At 36.0% G+C, this 21,058-nt stretch overlaps 1 protein-coding gene across 1 annotated transcript in view; it reads right to left on the bottom strand.

The window, feature by feature from the left end:
• Hspa4 (heat shock protein family A (Hsp70) member 4) overlaps nucleotides 1–21,058 on the bottom strand; it is a 45,366-nt gene that overhangs the window by 8,434 nt on the left and 15,874 nt on the right. Inside the window, exons 4-14 of the mRNA XM_027949579.2 lie at nucleotides 20,578–20,700; nucleotides 18,061–18,160; nucleotides 17,138–17,271; nucleotides 15,569–15,813; nucleotides 8,757–8,833; nucleotides 6,762–6,913; nucleotides 5,572–5,678; nucleotides 5,045–5,178; nucleotides 3,901–4,082; nucleotides 2,788–2,877; nucleotides 4–156 (exon numbers count right to left, since the gene is read on the bottom strand). Of these exons, the coding sequence (XP_027805380.1) occupies nucleotides 4–156; nucleotides 2,788–2,877; nucleotides 3,901–4,082; nucleotides 5,045–5,178; nucleotides 5,572–5,678; nucleotides 6,762–6,913; nucleotides 8,757–8,833; nucleotides 15,569–15,813; nucleotides 17,138–17,271; nucleotides 18,061–18,160; nucleotides 20,578–20,700 (1,497 nt within the window). The remainder of the gene's footprint in view (nucleotides 1–3; nucleotides 157–2,787; nucleotides 2,878–3,900; nucleotides 4,083–5,044; nucleotides 5,179–5,571; nucleotides 5,679–6,761; nucleotides 6,914–8,756; nucleotides 8,834–15,568; nucleotides 15,814–17,137; nucleotides 17,272–18,060; nucleotides 18,161–20,577; nucleotides 20,701–21,058) is intronic.

Below are 21,058 nucleotides of genomic sequence, written 5' to 3' on the forward strand. Positions count from 1 at the left end.
CACCTCATTTTCAATGTACAAGTTGAGCATCTCTCGGTCTATCTGCCATAACAGCTGATTCTCAATTGGCAGGTCCACAGTACTGGTCTTCACTTTTGCCTTCTTAGCTTGAGGTGGTTGGTCCATCTTTTTATCTTTCAATCCAGCTTGAGAAGTCTAAAATAACAATAGGAACAAAAACATATACAACTTAAATTTCAAAAGCTAGCTGCTTCTGCAGTGCATACTTGGAATTGAACCCAGAAGCACTCTACCACTGAGCTACATCCCCATACCTTTAAAATTTTAGTCCTCCTGCCTCAGCCTCCCAAGTAACTGGGATTACAGCTGTGGATCACTTCTCCTGACTAGTTTCATTTTGCCATATGAAAAAAGATTCAAAGATCAGTGGCATAGTAAATGTGTACTTACTTAATGCTACTGTGCTACACACTAAAAAATGGTTATCACAGTAAGCTTTGTTATGTGTCTTTATCACAATTAAAAATACATTTTTGAAAAAATACAAACATACACACAATTAATTTTTCTGCAATCACACAATCAACACCTGATCATTATATAAATTTTTAGGGCTAGGGATATAGCTCAGTGGTAGAGTACTTCCTAACATGTCAAGGCCTGGGGCTCAATTCCCAACACAGCAAAAAAAAGGAAATAGGAAAAAAAAAAAATTTCTTCCATTCTTATATAAATTTAGACAAGGATTAAACTAGTGGGAAAAGGTATAAAATTTTAATGGATCAGCAACATAATGCCAATGTGATTTAGAAAATGTCTATAAGCTATTTACATTTTCACAAGGACTGACAGAATTCATTCCAAAGCACCCTATCTACAAATGGAAATCCATTTAACTTCATCTCACTGCTATTTTGAGTTTCTAAGTCAATAATCTTTTTTTTTCCGGGCTGGGGATGTGGCTCAAGCGGTAGCGCGCTCGCCTGGGCGTGACCCAGGTTCGATCCTCAGCACCACATACAAAGATGTTGTGTCTAAAAAATAAATATTAAAATTCTCTTTAAAAAAAAATAATCTTTTTTCCTCACACTTATAAACCATACTATTTCAAATTGCCTACTCACACTTTATCCACTGTTTCCTTCAGTTTTTAGTAAATTTTTTTCCATAAATGATTGAGTCTTTTAGCTTCCTCCAGTTTTATTTTTCTATGCAAGTTTTTCCTTAATATTTGTAGTTGTAGATGGACATAATACCTTTATTTTATTTATTTATTTTCATGTGGTGTTGAGGATCAAACCCAGTGTCTCACATGTGTAGGCGAGCACTCGACCGCTGAGCCACAGCCTCAGCCTCTTCTATGCAAGTTTTTATTTTTTTAAAAAAAAAAAAAAGTATCCAACATTTCCTTTGTGATAACTTTTATTACTTTATGCTTTGAAAGCCTTTTTCCATACACAGATTAGGAAAATACTCAATCTTTTTGTTTCAACTTTTGAATTTATCAGGAATTCAATTGTAGTCTATGATGTGAGGCAAGACTTCAATGTCAGTTCCCCACCTCCTATCCAAACAGCAGCTGAAACGTATGTGTAATTTTTATTTCCTTCCCTTTAGAAATAACATTATGAAAGGTCCTTTAGTTCCTGAATCACCCCATGGAAGTCTACATAAAAATCCCTTGGATGCCTCTCGCTGCAACACCACACTGGTAAGAAGGATGCACACCAGGCCTGACACTTTTCCTTTCTCCTCACCCACCTTACACACACACACACACACACACACACACAAAGGGATAATTTTCTCTCCCACTACTGCACCACCACCACCTACCCACCAAAATAAAGGGGTTTTCCATCTTGGCAAAGGTCTGAGCCAACAAGAGAATCAAATCTGTGAGCATGATCTCCTCTTGTCATTTTTTTTTTAAACTATTATTTGCACAACTAAAGGAAAGCAAGTTAAAATTTGTTCAGACATGAAAATGGGCAACAGACTTAAGCCACATTAAGCCTTTACCAAATTTAAAGTACCACAATAAGAAATTCCCAGAGGGCTAGGGCTGTGGCTCAGTGGTAGCGCACTTGCCTGGCATGTGTGAGGCACAGGGTTCGATTCTCAGCACCACATATAAATAAATAAATAATAAAGGTCTATCAACAACTAAAAAAAAAAAAAGAAATTCCTAAGAGGTTGAGATTACATATTGCCATGTCAAAAGCAATTGAAAGAAATAGTGTTTTTAATGCTAAAAAACAAATTCAAACATGGAAATTCAAAATTAAGGAATCAAAGAATAAAAGGATTCAAAAATGTTAAATACTCATTGTGGGATAAATACTTTTTTTACATTATTTACAAAATGTACATAAATACATTATTTGCAATATTTTTCAATAAAAAAGCAAGAGTAAGGCAGTTGACAAATCTGATTTACCTAGCAAAACTATGTCTGAGTGCTCTTTTCATGTAACAATTAGTATAGAGGTTCAAAAACCATCTTGCAAAAAGCACTTTCTAGCAGAAAAAGTACTTTACAAAAACACTACAAAATCTTGCTTAAAAATTGTTCAAGTTGGGGCTGGGGTTATGGCTCAGCAGTGGAGTGCTCACCTCACACATGCAAGGCCCTGGTTTGATCCTCAGCACCACAAAAAAAATAATTAAATAAAATAAAGGTATTGTGTCCAAATCTAACTAAAAAATAAATATTAAGAAAAAAATTGTTCAAGTAAGTAATATAGTATAAACTACTTTCCAAGAAATAGCCTTTTAAGCCAGAACCATGTACATTACAAGCCTGCAATTCATAAAAACTCATACCTCCATTTCTTCAGATTCTGACTTATTTTCTGTTGGTGTCTGCTGCTGTTGCTCTTCAACATGTTGTTCTTCCTGGTCTACCTGCATCTTCTAAAAAACAGATCAAATTAAATTCAGAAACCAAGAAATACCAATGAAAGACTAAGCAACCTTCATGACACACTGACAAAGACACATGCAGGATATGTAATTTCTGTTCAACTGTCAGCAACCAGAAGATCTAGGTTCAAATTCCAGCTCATGTCATACATGTTAACTGAAATACAAAATTCTCCCCTCGGGAGCTCAGCTAACATTATCTGTACAATGGGGATGACACTTGCCCTGCTCTATCCTTATGTAATCAAGAATGATTATGAATTGGTTTCATAAGCCATTAAGTACTCTTAGTATACAATGTAGCATCATTTAACAGTCTCCAAAATACAATCTGCAGTTAAGTTTCTACAAACTTCTCATAAGTAGACTTCCCTCAAAAGTCTTTACTTTTCCAAGCAGTTCCTACATCAGCCTTTCCATATTCAAATGGACAACCACTGTACGTACTAGGAGAGGTGAACTTATTAAGAATACCCTCAATGCCGATAATTAAAACAACATATTTGTAGAACTGAACCAGTGGTCCCACAAAGCCTGCAACATATTAGAAGAACCTGGGACACTTTGAACACTGCTCATACCTGAGCCCAGCCTAGACCAACTCAAACAAAACCTCTGGGAATGAGACCCAATCATTTGTGGTTTTATAAAGATTTGAATCTGATACACAAAGAGAATAAGACCCAATGCATAATTTCAGTAAATTAGTGTACAACCTATTCTATTTGTGAAAATAATCAATTGAGACTCAAGAACATTCTTCTATAACCAGAAAGAATCAAAAATAACCCAAGATGAGAAAAGCATGATCTGGGAAGAGGTAATCTATGTTCCATTTCCATACAGATTCCATGTAAAGATCCTCTACTGGTTAACCCATAATAGGGGAAAAGACACTTGCAAAACTACTCTCAGCAACTCTCACAAATTTGCTCCCATGACCCCATCCACTCGTTACAACTTCTAGACAAGTTACCTTTGGGCAATCATAATTACATTAAATGTCCAGGTTACCTCTTCTTCCTTTGCATTTTGATCAGTTTCCATTGGTTCCTCATTTTCCTCAGACTTGTGCACCTCCACTAGGGATGCACTGGACACACTGAAAATGCCATGGACATTTACTCGAACTTTGACTTTCACTTTTGAACTGGAGCCATCAGACTGGGGAGTGACTTTCTGAACTGAAAACTGAGCTGAGGACATGAGACACAGAAGAGAACACACAAGAGAACAAATTCAAACATGAATACAAGCCCATACTGTAGGTTACATTCATTCCTCAATGACAGATCAATAACTAACATGACACTTCAAATAAGCATAGTCAGTACTCTCAGTACAATCTTACTAAATTATTAGATTTCTCATTCTTTCACATATGGTCAAGATTTTATAATTCTATTCCGAATGGAGCTCAAATGTCTCTTAATATTTTTTCTGTTCCTCTAGAACCTTATTTCAGCTTTATATGCAACAGCCACATAAATTCCTAAAGTATACACTTGTCACATTCTCCCTCTACCAAAAAAACAAAGGTACTTTTCTTATTCCTCAAGAAATTCCCATTTCTAGATCCAGTTACTATACCAGAGTCTTATTTACCTTTTTTATTCCTATTTTACAAATGAGGAAACCAGAATAAGTTAACTTTCCACACCTTCTAAGTATCACTAAGGATACTCTGAACACTGTGCCCACATATTCTAGACCTTTACTGTATAACTCTATATATAATTTCTTTCTCTTTTCAACTAGAATTACTTCCAGATTGTAAGAGTTCCGAGTCTATACATGTAAAAACTCTAGCCAACAAAACTTCAAAACTCAGGATGCACTGCTACTATAAACAATCCCCTAATGATTGTCCATGTATGTTGTTCACCTGTATATTAGAGTCAATACTGAAATTTATTTAACTCTTTAACATAAAGCATAACCACACTGTAAATTAACTGAGAAATAATGTCCACACAATGGGAGATCCAATAAAATAACAGCCAGCCAGTTTGTTCTGAAGCTGGTAATAAGATTAGAAAAGGTTTTCTTTTGTCGTGTAAAGTACGTAAATTTCAGAACACTGCATCTGGTCCTTCTGCCATCCTAGTTCTCCAAGTAGATAAAAGTTCTTATCATTTCAATTCCTAACACTACTTACCTATAGCAGGATCTGGATAGGGCAAATCCTGAGGAGAGCTATAATAAGCTTCAAGAGTGAAAGGTTCTTTTCTATAAAATGTGAGGACTTTAGAGAAAGGAGCAGCATGATTTTTTGAAAAGACTTCACAGTCACTGAATGAAGGAAAAAGACAGTAACATAAATTCAGGATAGTCCTAACACTTTGACCCATATATTCCAAGTTCATGATTATACAATCCTAGTTTCTCTCTTCTCAGCTAGCATTATCATCATTATTATTATTCAGTTTCCAAGAAACTGTGTACACAAAGTTAGTAAAAAAGTAAAAAATACACTCAATCAGCAAATAAAAGGCACCTGATTTCGGCAGGATCAAATGTAGGAAACTAAATAAGAACGCTAATTTATGCCTGTTACAATAATTGATCACTTTGCACATTATGACAAAATATTAGATTTGTGCAAGTTGAAATGAAAAGCTATATATTACTCAGACTTAACAATAAATTAACTGTAGGTATAAATATGATTAACAAATGTATTACCTTGACCCTTCTTCAGCTGGAGAATTCCATCTCAGAGATATTGGATATGCCACCACATCAGTGATAGAAAATTCTCTGACTTTGAAAGCAGGCGACAAGATTGCACACTAGAATGATAATTTTTAAAAATTCCATTTGACAAGTATAGACTATATGAAATAACATCATTAGACCTACAAATAATCATTTCTGGAGACCGTCATAAGATGGTCATTAATAACAATGTCTGTAAACGAGCACAAACTTCTACCATTGTCAAATTAACCTATGTAATCTAGTAATTCCTTATTTTTCCATTAATCCAACTTTTTTAACTGTTTTAAACTTCAGGTTTATTTATTATCCAGTATTTTTCTCCTCAGTATACATTAAGCTACCTTGTTCCTTCTATGGGCTCTTGGTTAATCCCCAACTCTTAACTGACAAATCATCACCTCAAATATAGACAAAGATCATATCAAATTCTAGTACCTTTTTTTTTTTTTGTGGGCCCCCTTTGGTCTATTGGGAGGTGGGTATGTACCAGGGATTGGACTCAGGGGTACTCAACTACTGAGCCACATCCTCAGCCTTATTTTGTAATTTTAATTTAGAAACAGAGTCTCACTGAGTTTCTTAGCACCTCAGCTTTGCTGAGGCTGGCACTGAACTCACAATCGTCCTGTTTCAGCCTCCCAAGCTACTGGGATTACAAGCGTGCACCAATGAGCCCGGCTTCTTGTAATATTTCAAGTCTAAAATTATCTATTTAGTCAATAAATTCATCTTACTATAAGCTGCAGAATAAAATTCCTTTTCTTAAAAAATGTTAAAAAAAGTGTAAAACTGGAACATATCTTTTAATTGTCAATGGATCTTCATTTATTGACTGATACATGGTACTGAGAATCAAACCCAGTGTCTCACACATGCTAGGCAAGCGCTCTGGCTGAGCCACAACCCCAGCCCAGAATAAAATTCCTTTTATGAACATCAGACCTCTACTATCTGGTTTTTTTTTTAATATTTTTTTAGTTATAGAGGAACACGTTATCTTTAATTTTTTTTAATGTGATGCTAAGGATCAAACCCAGTACCTCACATGTGTGAGGCAAACACTCTGCCACTGAGCCCACAACCCCAGCCCCTCTATTACTATTAACAGATACTGTCATCTTGTTACAATGACCTAAAACAAAAAGAAAACTCACTTGCAGTGCACATCCTCGAGTGACAGCTTCATCAGCATTTAATGTTGTACTAAGTTCTTTACCAAAAAATTTGCTGATCTTCTCTTTTACTGCAGGGATTCGTGTAGCACCACCCACTATCTCCACTGCATAAATATCTTCTTTCTTTAACTCTATTTTAAAATAATTAGACATTTAGATCAAAAGAATCTTTACATTAGCATTTATAAGGAAAAGATTTTATCATGGTAAAATATTCATAGATGTATAACAAAATTACTTGCCCCGCCCCACCCCTACACACACACTCATGCACACATTCAGATAGGTATGCAGTATATGGAATCAAAGTAGATGTTTTGAGTCAAAATAATGCAGAAAGGGTGGCACATAATAGTAAGATTTAGGGAAGTATGGGCCAGAAATACTCAGTGTCCTGAAGTGTACATATCCTGTAAACTCTGCAAAGTCCCATGCAAAGAATTGTTAAAACATCAAAAGACCAAACATTCAAGTTTGCTAGCCATCAAGGAGGCCTTAAAAAAATGGGTCAGAGGCTGGGTTGTGGCTTAGTGGTAGACTGCTAACATGTGAGGCACTGGGTTTGATCCTCAGCACCGTATAAAAATAAAGATATTGTGTCCATCTACAACTTTTAAAAAAATTATTTAAAAAGGGGGGGGGGGGATCAGCCCTGAGCTGGCACAAATTAACAAAAGGTATTCAGGATCACATCTAGTCACTTTGGTGCTCTATCCAGAGCAAAACCATGGTCCAGATTAAGACACAGATACAACAAGGTGAAAGGATGCCTATAATCCCAGCAGCTTGGGGAGGCTGAGGCAGGAGGATCGCCAGGTTCAAAGCCAGCCTCAGAAACGAAGTGAGGCCCTAAACAACTTAGTGAGACCCTGTCTCAAAAAAAAAAAAAGAGCTGGGTATGTGGCTCAACAGATAAGCGACCCTGGGTTCAATCCCTAGTACTAACACATACACACAAATACAGTCTCCTCTCCTCGGAGGGTAAGAGGGTATATATCTATGCTTTGCTATTGTTCATTAAATACGTGTTCATACCATCTGGTGTCCTGATTATCTAAAAACTACCAACAATTTTTTGTGAAGGGCTTGAAATGGGCTGGGATCAGGTACAATGTACCTATTGCCCCCGTTACTCAAGAGACTTAAGACACGATGATGAGCCCAAGGATTCTGAACCAGCCTTGGCAACATTAGAAAGGCTCCTCAAAGGACAAAAAGGGAAGGGGGCCTGTTTCAGTGTGGAAAAAACATATTCCTCTGTTGTGATCAAGCTAATTTAATACTTATGCCTATACTGAGCTGAAATAGTTTGCAAAACTCTGAAACAGCAATCAACACAACAGGGCACTTTAGGTAAATGTTTTGTCCAAACAAGGTTTCAGATAAATGAATATAATATATTCCCCAATTAAACCACCACCTATCTTAGCATGAGACAAAATTACAAGTATTCTGCTAAATAAATATGTGGGTATAGTATCTTCCTTTACCCTATCTTTCAGCTAACCAAGAAGCTTCACTGATAGGAAAGTTTACAAAAGTACCAAGTTAGTGTTACAAAAGATGACTTTTTTTAAAAAAATATTCTTTAGTTGTCAACTGGCCTTTATTTCATTTATTTATATGTGGTGCTAAAAATTGAACCCAGTGCCTCACACATGCTAGGCAAGCGCTCTACCACTGAGCCAAACTCTAGCCCCAAAAGATAAAAACTTTTAATAAACTGAGAAGTTTATAACTTTCTTTGGGTCTAAATTAAGTTTCTTAAAGAATTTTATTAGCTTTCTCTTCATGATTACCAAAAGCTACTTTGGGGAGGGGGAACACTTCAGGATAATATTAAAAAGCTTAATGTGGAAGTGAAGGGTCCATTCAACAAATATTTGGAAAACTGCTTGGGGGGTGGCAGGGATAATAAGGAACATTTCCCAAAGTGTGTGATATGCACGAACAATAGAATCAAAAAATACTTACTGGCTTGTTCCAAAACACTACGAAGTGGTGGCTCCACTCTAGCTAAGAGATCATCACACATCTCCAGAAATTTGCCTCTGTTTAAAAAAAAAAAAAAAAAAGGTTAAATTGCATTCCACTTTTATGTGGAATGGATGCGCTCTAATCAAAGAGAAAACTGGACTCTTCATACATTCCTGGGCAATGTAAAATGAAAATGGTACAGCCGCTTTGAAAAAAAATTTTGGCAGTTTCTCAAAATGGCAAATTCAGAAGTTATCATGACTCATCAATTCCACTCTACATATTCATCCAATAGAACTAAAAATACAAGTTCATGGAAAAACAAATACATGAATGTTCACAAAAATAGCATCATTCATAACAGTCAAGAAATACAAACAGGGGCTGGGGATGTGGCTCAAGCGGTAGCGCGCTCGCCTGGCATGCATGCGGCCCAGGTTCAATCCTCAGCACCACAAACAAACAAAGATGCTGTGTACGCCAACAACTAACAAATAAATATTTAAAAATTCTCTCTCTCTCTCTATTAAAAAAAAAAGAAAAAAGAAAAAGAAATACAAACAATTCAAATACCTAACAACTGTATTCAGCAATAAAAATGAAACAATAAAAAGAATATGTTACAACATGGAACAATTAAGCTGGGTAGAAGCCAGACCAAAAAGAACATCTATTACTCCATTTACGTGAAATGTTCAGGTCAGATAAATCCAGACAGAAAATAAATTAGTGTCTAGAACAAGACAAAAGAGATAATAGCTATCAAGCATAGTATTTCTTCTTTTTTAGATCAGTTTTATAATTACAGAGAAAGAGAATTCCCATATACTCACTCCTTAATCCCAGCCCAGTTCCTCTACTAACACTTAGATTAATGTGGTGCAATTAATGTGGCACATTTGTTACTATCTCTCCCTTTCCTTCCTAGATTTTACTTTTCCCAGCATCATATAGCTAAAATTATCCAAACATTCCAGGTTACCTTCTTTCTTTTAGCAATGTGCACTTAAGGTTCTAAAGCAGAGTAATGGTGATGACTGCATAGTCCTATAAATACAGTAAAAATCACTACATAGTTAAAATAAATCTCAAAAAAGTAAAAGAACCTTACAAGAGACTACATTCCGTACAATTCCACTTATAAGTTTGAGAACAATCAAATTTAACATATAGCCAAAAAATGTAGAAATATCACAAGTGATTACCCCTGAGGATGGAAGCATGAGAAAACTTTCTAAGATTCTGGTTTATCTCATGGAAAGATTATTAGCCAAAAAGGATGTATTTCTTAATAACAGTCTGTTAAAACTCAGCAGATGAGCACTTAAAACTGAAGTGTATCATATGTAAAAATCCATCCCCCTCCCACCCATCCCCCAAAAAAACTACACAAGAATTCTGCTTAATATGAAAACTTTGGCACTGAGAACATTACATAGATGTCTACCATTTACTTTGAGATATGTCAAAAAATAAACTGATGGAGTAGAGAAGAATGTTTAGTCAAGTATATGATAAAATAAGTATAATAAAAGTCATCAGTAGAACCTAAGTAGTGAGATAATGATGTTCATTATAAAATTCAATTTTGCTGCATATCTGAAATGTTCCCAATTGAAACCATGAAAAGCAAAGGAGTAAAGATGATTCCAGAAAGATGGCAATAGGAGCTGGGATTGTGGCTCAGTAGTAGAGCACTAGCCTAGCATGTGCAAGTTACTGAGTTCAATCTCAGCACCACATGAAAATAAATAAAGATATTATATCCAACTGTAACTAAAAAATAAATAATAAAAAAAAGAAAGATGGCAGTAGATCTGACAGTTGACAGTTTCTTTTTTCTAAAAAATTTTACTGAAATATAAATCACATGCCATAGAATTCACTCATTAAAGATATAATTCAATGTGTTTTTATTTGACGGGGGTGGGGGGTATCAGGCATTCGACCACTGAGCCACATCCCCTGCCCTGTATTTTATTTAGAGACAGTGTCTCACTGAATTGCTTAGTGCCTCACTATTGCTGAAGCTGGCTTTGAATTTGCAATCCTCCTGTCTCAGCGTCCCTAGCTGCTGGGATTACAGGTGTTCACCACTAAGCCTAGCTCAATATCTTTTTTTTTTTTAAGTTGTAGATGGACACAATACCTTTATTTTGCTTTAGTTTTTTTGTTGTTGTTGTTATTGTTTTGTTTTTTCAAATGTGGTGCTGGGGATCGAACCCAGGGTCTCAGCCTCAATGTCTATTTTATATTCATAATTATGCAACCATAGGCTGGTGTTGTAGCTCAGTAGCAGAGCGCTTTCCTAAGCAGGTGTAAGGCATTATTCCTCAGTTCGATCCTCAGCATCACATAGAAACAAATAAATAAAACAAAGGTTAAATAAAATATTTTAAAATGTGCAACCATCACCATTATCATTTTTTTAAGATTTTCATCACCCTAAAACAAACATACATTGTCATCACCCTTAAATTATTATTTTTCTACCTTATACATCTAAAACCCTAGGCAATAAAAATGGTTAATCTACTTTACATCTCAATACATTTGCCTGTTCTGGATTTTTCATACAAATAAAGTATACATTTTTGGTCCTTTACAAAAGGCTTCTAACATTAGCCTTCACCCACATTTTAGTATGCATCTTTACTACATTTTTTTTAATTGCCAAATAATAGTCCATTTTATGGTCGAGCCACGTTTTCCTTATTCATCATTTGGTGGACATTTGAGATGTCTCCACTTCAATTCTATGATGAGTACTGCTACTATGAATATTTTGTATACAAGTTTCTTTGTGGACATTAAAAATACATAAGTGGGTAGAAACAAATCACTAAAGGCACAATTACTCATCATCAATTCTGTAAAAGATAGCAAAACAACAGCATAAAATATACTTGAAAACACCAAAAAACCAAAACTAAGCAAGTCACTTTGAAAATAGCAGACATAATCAGGTAGGGCTTGCACTCCAAAGGAAAAGTAAAAAAAGGCCTTGTTGAGGTACACAGGAATAGCAAAAAGTCCCATCAAAGAAAAAAAGGATTACACTGAGGAAAAACTGCTGGTAAGAAAATGCAAATTGAGAAGAACAACAGCAGTTAACTACAAAGAAAGATATAAGAGGAAACAGATCTCGGAAAGTTAAAAAGCTACATTTTTAAAATATTTCACAAAAACATGCTCTGGAGCAGTGAAATTTTTAAAAAATGCATTTCACAATGCCTTTCTAAAGGTTGAGAAATACTTATTTCACCTAAAAATGAGTAAAAAGAATAGAATGGGCTAGGGTTGTGGCTGAGTGGTAGAGTGCTTGCCTAGCATGCATGAGGCACTGGATTCGATCCTCAGCACCACATAAAAAATAAAAAATAAAGATACCGTGTCCACCTAAAACTAAAAATAAATACTAAAAAAAAAAATACAAGGACAACAAGTACATTGGTAGTTGCCTCAAAGAGGAATTTAGAGTGACCACTAATGTGGGTACAGGGTTTCTGTTTGGAGGTGACAAAAACTTTCCATAATTAGATAGTGACCGACAGGTGAACAATCTTCTGCATATCCTAAACACCACTAAATTTTACACTTTAAAATGGTGAGTTTTATGGCATGTGAATTCTGTTTCAATTAAAAAAAAGATACAGGAAATGAAACAACAAATCAGAATTAGAAAAAATTAGAAACAAATAACATATCAGAAATAAAAACTAACTAGGGCTGGCAGAGCATTTGCATAGTATGCTTAAGGCCTGGGTTCAATCCTTTGAACTGCCCCCAAAAGGCACGGGGCGGGGACATGACACCAACCAGGTACATAAGAGCAAACAACCCCAGTAGATAATGACAAGAATAGATAATGATTGAATAGAGAATGACAAACACAGAAGACAGACAAGGACAATCCAATATAATTATATATGAGTTTCCAAAGAATAAAACCATAGCATGAAAACAGAATAGTCAATGTAATTCAAGAAAACTTAACTCAAAAACAATTATATTTAAATTTTTAAGTTCTGAAACTACTAAAAAAGAAACTCATATACCTAGCAAAAACTAATCCAAAACAGCGAACACCTAAATATATCATACTAAAAATATTTAGACTTTTAAGGGGGAAAAAAAATAAGCATCTAGGTAAAAAAGAACAAATGGGGCTGGGATTGTAGTTCAGTGGTAGAGTGCTTGCCTAGCACCTGTCAGGCCCTGGGTTCAATCCTCAGTACCACATAAAGTAACATATGAAGACACTGTATCCACAAATAACTAAAAAAAAAAAAAAAAGGACTAGGGATGCGGCTCAGTGGTTAAGCGCCTCTGGGTTCAATCCCTGGTACCAAGAAGAAAAAAGAACTGCATATAAACCAGCAATTCCAGTCACAGGTATATGCCCAAAGGCACTGACAACATATTTCAAATATGTGTTCATAAATGCACACAGTACTTACTTATCACTACAGCTAAAGGTGGAAACAAATACCCCTCAACTGAGAAATGAAAATATAAAATGTGGCATATGCATACAATATAATATCATTTGTCAAAAAGTAAGCAATGGTCAGGCACAGTGGTACACACCTATAATCCCATTGGCTTGGGAGGCTGAGATAGGAGGATTGCAAGTTCAAAGCCAGCCTCAGCAAAAGCAAGGGGATAAGCAACTCAGTGAGACCCTGTCTCTAAATAAAATACAAAATAAGGCTGGTGGCTCAGTGGTTGAGTGCCCCTGAGTTCAATCCCCGGTACCAATAAATAAATAAATAAATAAGCAAGCAAGCAAGCAAGCAATGAGCTGCTGATACATGTACAGACACAATGTGGATCAACCTCAAAAACACTATGCAAAGTTAAAGAAGTCAAACACATTATAAGATCTCACTTATCAAAATATCCAGAAAAAGCAGATCCAAAGAGAAAGCAGAGTGGTGGTTGTCAGGGTCCACTGATAAAGAAGTACAGCGTTTTACTTGGGGATGAAATGTTTTTTTCACCCCATATAAGTGACTATACATTATGAATTGTGTTAAATACTTCAGAACTGGGCTGGGGTTGTGGCTCAGTGGCAGAGCGCTTGCTTGGCATGTATGAGGCACCGGGTTCGATTCTCGGGACCACGTATAAATAAATAAAGGTCCATCAACAACTTAAAAAAAAAAAAAAACATTTTTTTTAAATACTACTGAATTGGGGCTGGGGGTGTGGCTCAAGCGGTAGGGCGCTCGCCTGGCATGCGTGTGTCCCAGGTTCGATCCTCAGCACCACATACAAACAAAGATGTTGTGTCTGCCAAAAATTAAAAAATAAATATTAAAAAATTCTCTCTCTAAAATAAATAAATAAATACTACTGAATTGTTCATTTTAAAATACTCATTTCAAAATTTTATGATGTGTAAAATGGCTTGGGAGGCTGAAGCAGGAGCATCAGAAGTTCAAAGCCAGCCTCAGCAACCTAGTGAGGCCCTAAGCAACTATTCAGGACCCTGTCTCTAATATATTTTTTTTTCTAATATTTATTTTTTAGTTCTCGGCGGACACAACACCTTTGTATGTGGTGCTGAGGATCGAACCCGGGCTGCACGCATGCCAGGTGAGCACGCTACCGCTTGAGCTACATCCCCAGCCCCAAGGACCCTGTCTCTAAATAAAAAATAAAAAGGGTTGGGGATACGGCTCAGTGGTTAAGTGCACCTGGATTTAATTCCTAAAATAAAAAATAAATAACTTTTTGGTATAACTATTACCTCAATATTTGTTTAAATGAAGAAAAAGTTAATTAGAAGAAATAGTATAAGAAATAATCTAGTTTTATTAAACAAATTCAAAAATAAAAACAGTGGTGAACATAAAAGACTTAAATGAAGGCTTAAAACAGAGCACATAAAATCTCTGTGTTCTAACAGTGCATGGTACAACCAGCTTTTAAAAGCCAGCATACACTGGCCTCCAGCCCCACGCATGCATACACACACACACACACACACACACACACACACGGGGAAGGGAGGGCTACTGCTCAATCACTTTTAAGTAGGAGAAAGGGGTGAGTACAAATATGAATACTGCTCAACAATAAATGCCATCTCAATATTTTAAGAACTGCTCAGACACACTTCCCCAAAGAAGCCATAAGTCTTGCCTGAATTATATGGCTAGAGTTAAAGCCAGAAGAACATCTCACTCCCATCATCCAAGCAACACAACCAGGAAACAATAACACTGAGTATTTCTGAGAATAGCTCTAAATGTCAATTACCCAAAACTGCAGTACTTTACAAAAAAAAAAAAAAAAGGCTGTTGCCCTCGAATGATCCTAAACCACTCAAAAAGACCAATTTTTTTTAGTTGTAGTTGGACACATTATCTTTTATTTATTTATTTTTATGTAGTGCTGAGGATTGAACCCAGCATCTCATACATGCTAGACGAGCGCTCTACCGCTGAGCTGCAGCCCCCAAAAAGACCAATTTCTTAATCAATGGCTAAACTAAATTTAATTCTACATTAAAGGACTTTGCCCTAGTTTAATGAAAACAAATAATTCATGTATAATGCACACATAAGAACTGACTTCCTAGAATATTTAAATGATCAGAACAAAACCACTACACTCTTACTAGAAAAACCAAACCCAACCTTTACATAAAAAGGTTCCAAATGGCCTAAAATTTTAACCCACAGAACTAAAGTCTGTCATATTAACAACCACAATTTCAACAACTAGTTAAAAATGGTTAATATAAGTGAGAGGGGAAAATATCACAATTCAGTTTAATATCAAAATATTAATATTATTACCTATTCATAGTTCCAGATACATCAACATCATTCATAAAACATTCAATGCTCAAAGGGAGGTCTGAAGCATTTGCACTCATCAATTTCTTCAGTTTCTCACACTCTTGAGACAGTCGTAATAATGCACGAATTTTAGACTTTATGTCTAGTTTGTATTTCTTCCCAAATTCTTCACAGAAGTGATTTACTAACACCTCATCAAATTTTCTGCCTCCCAGTGTCGTGTCAAATGCTGTGGCCAAAACCTTAGAAAAAGAAGATAATTAATCCAACAATTTACCAATCAATTTTAAAGTTTATCATGATGTATATTCAGTCAGTTAAAAGAAAAAAAAACAAGCAGTAATGTATATGCTATGATTAAAAAGAGGTAATGTGCATGTCACTTAATCCTTATTAAAACTACACTATGAAAAACAGATATTATAGGCCGGGCACAGTGGCACACGCCTATAATTCCAGCGGCTAGGGAGGCAGAGACAGGAGGATCACAAGTTCAAAGCCAGCCTCAGCACTTTAGCAAGGCGCTAAGCAACTCAGTGAGACCCTGTCTCTAATACAATACAAAATAGGGCTAAGGATGTGGTTCAGTGGTCAAATGCTCCTGAGTTCAATCCCTGGTACCCCAAAAAAATTTTTTTAAATAGATATTACAATTACAGAGTATGCTTCAGAAAGCTAGTTGAGATAATCTGCAGGTTACAAAATTACCAGAGTGGTAGAAGTAGAATTCAAAATCAAATCTTGATTTCAAAACCTATGCCCTCCCCTCTATGACCATCTGACTCCCAATATGCATTACAACACCAAACACACTAATGTCATACACATACTTCTTTCTGTACATTTTATTATTTATTGTGGAACTACCATAAAGGAGCAAAAATCAAACATGAATATGATCACCCTCTGACTCCCACTCGCCGTTAACACTTCTACAATTCTATGTGCACAAAAGTGCTTTTTCCAGAGCTTTAAGCTTTCCAGAAATCAGTGTTAGTCTAGTTTCTTTTGGCATCCAAGTTCTAGTTCCCCTACCCTACTTCCAGAACACTCAAAAGCCTCAAGAGCAAGAAGAGTGCACGTTTACCATTGCCTCAATCCCCAGTGTAAAACACAAGAGAATTCATGTTGAAAAGAATTCTAGGGGCTGGAGTTGTGGCTCAGTAGTACAGCACTTGCCTGGTATATGTGAGGCCCAGGGTTCCATCCTCAGCACGACATATAAATACATAAATAAAAGATCCATTTACAACTAAAAAAATTAAAAAAAAAAAAGAAGAACTCCAACAAGTCTGCACTGTTTTGTTTTAAAAGGTTAGAAAAATAAGACTCAATGCTCTTACGAGCTTTTCCCTCAAGGTCTGTTTACTTTACTTCTCACCATGCCAACTCACGATAAATTTTGGGAGATATAATACTACAGATACCTTGAGTTTCCGGTTCATATGGCTCATAGAAAGTTTCCATTAGTGAAACAAAATTATTTACCTACTTATTTCAGCTAATCTCTCAAAAATGTATTATTACCATATTTTTAATATAGTCTTCTGGCAAAAATATACTTACTTTCAGTTTTCCTCTATTAAATGCACATACAGAAACTTGATAAGCAGAATGCCCCATGTCTACAAAAACTACATTTCTTGGTTTCTCTTCTAAGGCAGGAAGATCTTGCTTATAGATTCCATATGCAAGAGCAACTACACAAGAAAAATAAATTCAACATAATAGTATTGTCTAAACAATAAAATTCATTTAAGCAGGAATAAACAAGTTTTATATATCATGAATGGGACTTCATTAGATAGAATCCAATTCTTTATATAAATCACATAATGTATTCATAAGGAGTAACAAATTCAAAGAGTTAAATGCTAACAATCAGTTAGGGTTCCTTTAGTTTGACTTCAGCAAATTCCCCAAACCAACTTCCCAACTCTCCAAACATTACTTTTCCTCAACCCCTTCTACTGATTCCAGGTTAACATTCCCATGTGTCCAGTCCTGGATGCTGCTTTATGCCCACTTTTCTGACCACCAGTCCACAACTCAAAGAGAAAGAAAACCATGAAACCAAATGCACACGATAAGTGTATTCCTTTCCAAACAAGTATATGATCAAATATCACAGTGTGTATTTTATCAGTACAGAAAAGATACTGGTCAGATGAAGTCTTCACAGCTGACATAATATACAAAAACACTATGACACACAGGTGATAAAAGAGAATGGTAGGGACTGGGGTTGTGGCTTAGTGGTAGGGTACTCGCCTAACACATCGAGGCTTTGGGTTCAATCCTCAGCACCACATAAAAATAAATAAGTAAAATAAAGGTATCATGTCCAACTATAACTAAAAAAATATTAAAAAAAAAAAAAAAAGAGGATGGCAGCACTCCAAGCATACACAGCAAGAAACTCTAGGGTTTTAAGATTTCACCACTTCTAAGATTAAACTAATAAAAAAAATTAATAGTCCCTTACTTACCTGCAGTAGTTTCATTCATTAATCTCAGGCAATTAAGACCCGCAATCTGTGTCGCATCCATCACTGATCGTCTTTCTGCATCAGTATAGAAACAAGGAACCTACAACAAAATTTAGAAGCTTGCTATATGACAAACCTCATTTTAGCTAGTAATATCCAAGAACACCTCATATGCTTACAGGAATTCATTCTGTATATGATTAAAGTATTTCAAACCAGTAAGAAAAAGAACATTCAAAGTAGTATTGGCACAAATTTATTGCCATAATCCCAGTGGCTCAGGAGGCTTAAGCAGGAGGATTTCAAGTGCAAAGCCATCTCCCCAATTTAGAGATTCTCATCTTGAGTCCTGTCTCAAGATGAAAAATAAAAAAGCCTGGGGGTGTAGCTCAATGGTTAAGTAACTCTTGAGTTCAATCCCCAATACTAAAAAAATGTACTGCCATTACCTGTGTTACCTAACAAACCACAACAAGAGCAGAGGTTTTATTGTTTGTACTATTTGGTTTGGGCAGTACTGAGAAAAGAACCCAGGGGCACTCTACCACTAAGCCATATCCCCAGCTCCCAAAATGTTTTATACTGAGACATGTTCTCACTAAGATGCTTAAACTTGCAATCTTCCTGCCTTAGCCTTGCAAATGGGATCGGGAATGTGCTAACACATCCAACTACAGCAGAAGCTACTTTAATATAAAGGCCCCTGCCTGGCAAATAAGAACTCAACTGGCATCTAAGAACTTGATTAATAAATAGTTCCCTAAGAGCTGGGATTGTGGCTCAGCGGTAGAGCACTCGCCTAGCACATGCAAGGCCTTGGGTTCGATCCTCAGCACCACATAAAAATAAAAATATTGTGTCCAACAACTAAAAATAAATATTTTTTATAAATAAATAAATAGTTCTCTAAATTGACAGAAAAATTTCCCTAGCTGATTAAGTGTGCCTCACTATGCCTGAATTGTTTATACAAAGTAGTTTATACTGACCATCTTTTGTTGTTCTGGGAATCTATGTGACTGACCACCATCCTATCCCCCCAACCCACCCCACACCAAAAAAAAAGGAACTAAACTTATAGAACGAGACAAAATTTTCCTGGTAAAGGACACTTCATACATGTTGTTAAACCTCGTTGGCAAATGAGTGCATTCTGACTTTTGAAAATTTGTGCCTAGTTTCTTTTAGAAGTTACCTCATGTATCCTTTCTCTTTGTGATTTTGCCTTGTATCATTTTGTTGTAATAAAGTGTGAGTAAACTCTATGCTGTACTGTGAATCTTCCTTGCAAATCACTAAAATTCAGTGTGGTCTTAAATATCTCCAAACAGGACTTAACATACCATCTTTTTGTTTGTTTGTTTGGTACCAGGGATTGAACTCAGGGTCACTTAACCACTGAGCCACATCCCCAACCTTTTTTTGTATTTTAGAGACAAGGTCTTGCTGAGTTGCTTATAGCCTCACTAAATTGCTGAGGCTGGCTCTGAACTCGCTATCCTCTTGTCTCAGCCTCCCCAAGCCACTGGGATTACAGGCATGCACCACCCCACCCAGCTAACATACCATCTTTTAAACCATTCCCCAATACTGAAAAGAGCCACTCAGGCATTCCATTATTTTATGTAAATTTTACTTCAGTATAATTCAGGATCTAAGTTAAGGGCACTAAATAGAGAAATGCAGACAAATCAGAGCGAACAATGGAGAGCTGTGGAAAGGTGAAGTATCTAAGAAATACGATGTCTGCTACCAGCCATTAGGCAATCAGAGTCATTGTACCTTAGCTCTTGTAGCATTTTTAGTCTTCTCTGCATCCCCAGAATTGTGGTACATAGCTATAATCCAACTGTTGCTGACAAATGTCAATTCTACTTTACTAGATAACCAAAGACCAAGGAATTTACCAGACAACAAACCTACCAGTCCTTGTTTTACCAATCAATGTACCAACATTGAGACAAAAGCCAGAGTCAAAGTATCAAATAAGTACTCAGTGACAAAGCCAACATAGCCACTCATATTTCAATAGCCTCTAGGACTCCACCACAATGCAAGCACAAAGCTGCAAGTACCCAGGCTTACACCTAAACAGGGAAATGGGAAAACACCTAAACAGGGAAATGGGAAAGACAAGATGAAATTTACTGCTGCCTTATATTTAGTGCTAGATACAGAAACAAACAAAAATAGAGGAAAAAGCCATTTATATTTGAAGACAATCAATTCCAACAAGCAGGTACTCTGTGCTAGACACTATAATAGGTACTGAAAAAGAAATCAAAGTGAGTTGAGACAAACCCTAAAGAATAGACAAGATTTAAATAGGTAGAACAATGGAGAAGAAATAAGCAAGAGCTAGAAGGCAGAAAAAAATACTTAAGAAAATGAAAATTAGTTAAGTTTTTTAAATTATCATTACAATGGAGACAGAAACAATTTTACTTGCAATTAATAGCATTCTTCTCTTTGCTTTTTGATTCAAGTTCCTAAAATCATATTAGGAATCAAACTTACCGAAACAACACAGTCAACAACGGGCTTCTTAAGAACACTCTCTGCTGTCTCCTTCAATTTGGACAAAAGCATGGCAGTCACCTGCTCAGTGGTAAAATTCCGCTCTTCTTCCATATATGTCACCTGAAAGAAAACAACAAAAGAATCTAGATTTGCTGTTATTTCCTCATGTCCTAGTCCTAACAATCTAAAACGAATAATGCCTCACATTATCCACTATCTATTAACACTATTAACACTATCTCAAAAGGGAACTGAAGAAAGCTAAATTTTGCAAACCTGAAGACAACTTTAGCTTATAAACATGCTTTCCAAACATGACACTTGAAAATGGAAGGCCCCAATGGAAAAAACAAAACCTAAGACAATTACCCATGCAGAAGCAAAGTGGTATAGCTCACCATGACCCACACTGCCCCTCCAGGAAAGAGGGCTGGTAGTGGCAACTACTTTGTCATCTGGCATATTGTGTGTGTTTTAC

Source organism: Marmota flaviventris, chromosome 5, assembly GCF_047511675.1.
Source record: "Marmota flaviventris isolate mMarFla1 chromosome 5, mMarFla1.hap1, whole genome shotgun sequence".
Classification (NCBI taxonomy): domain Eukaryota; kingdom Metazoa; phylum Chordata; class Mammalia; order Rodentia; family Sciuridae; genus Marmota; species Marmota flaviventris.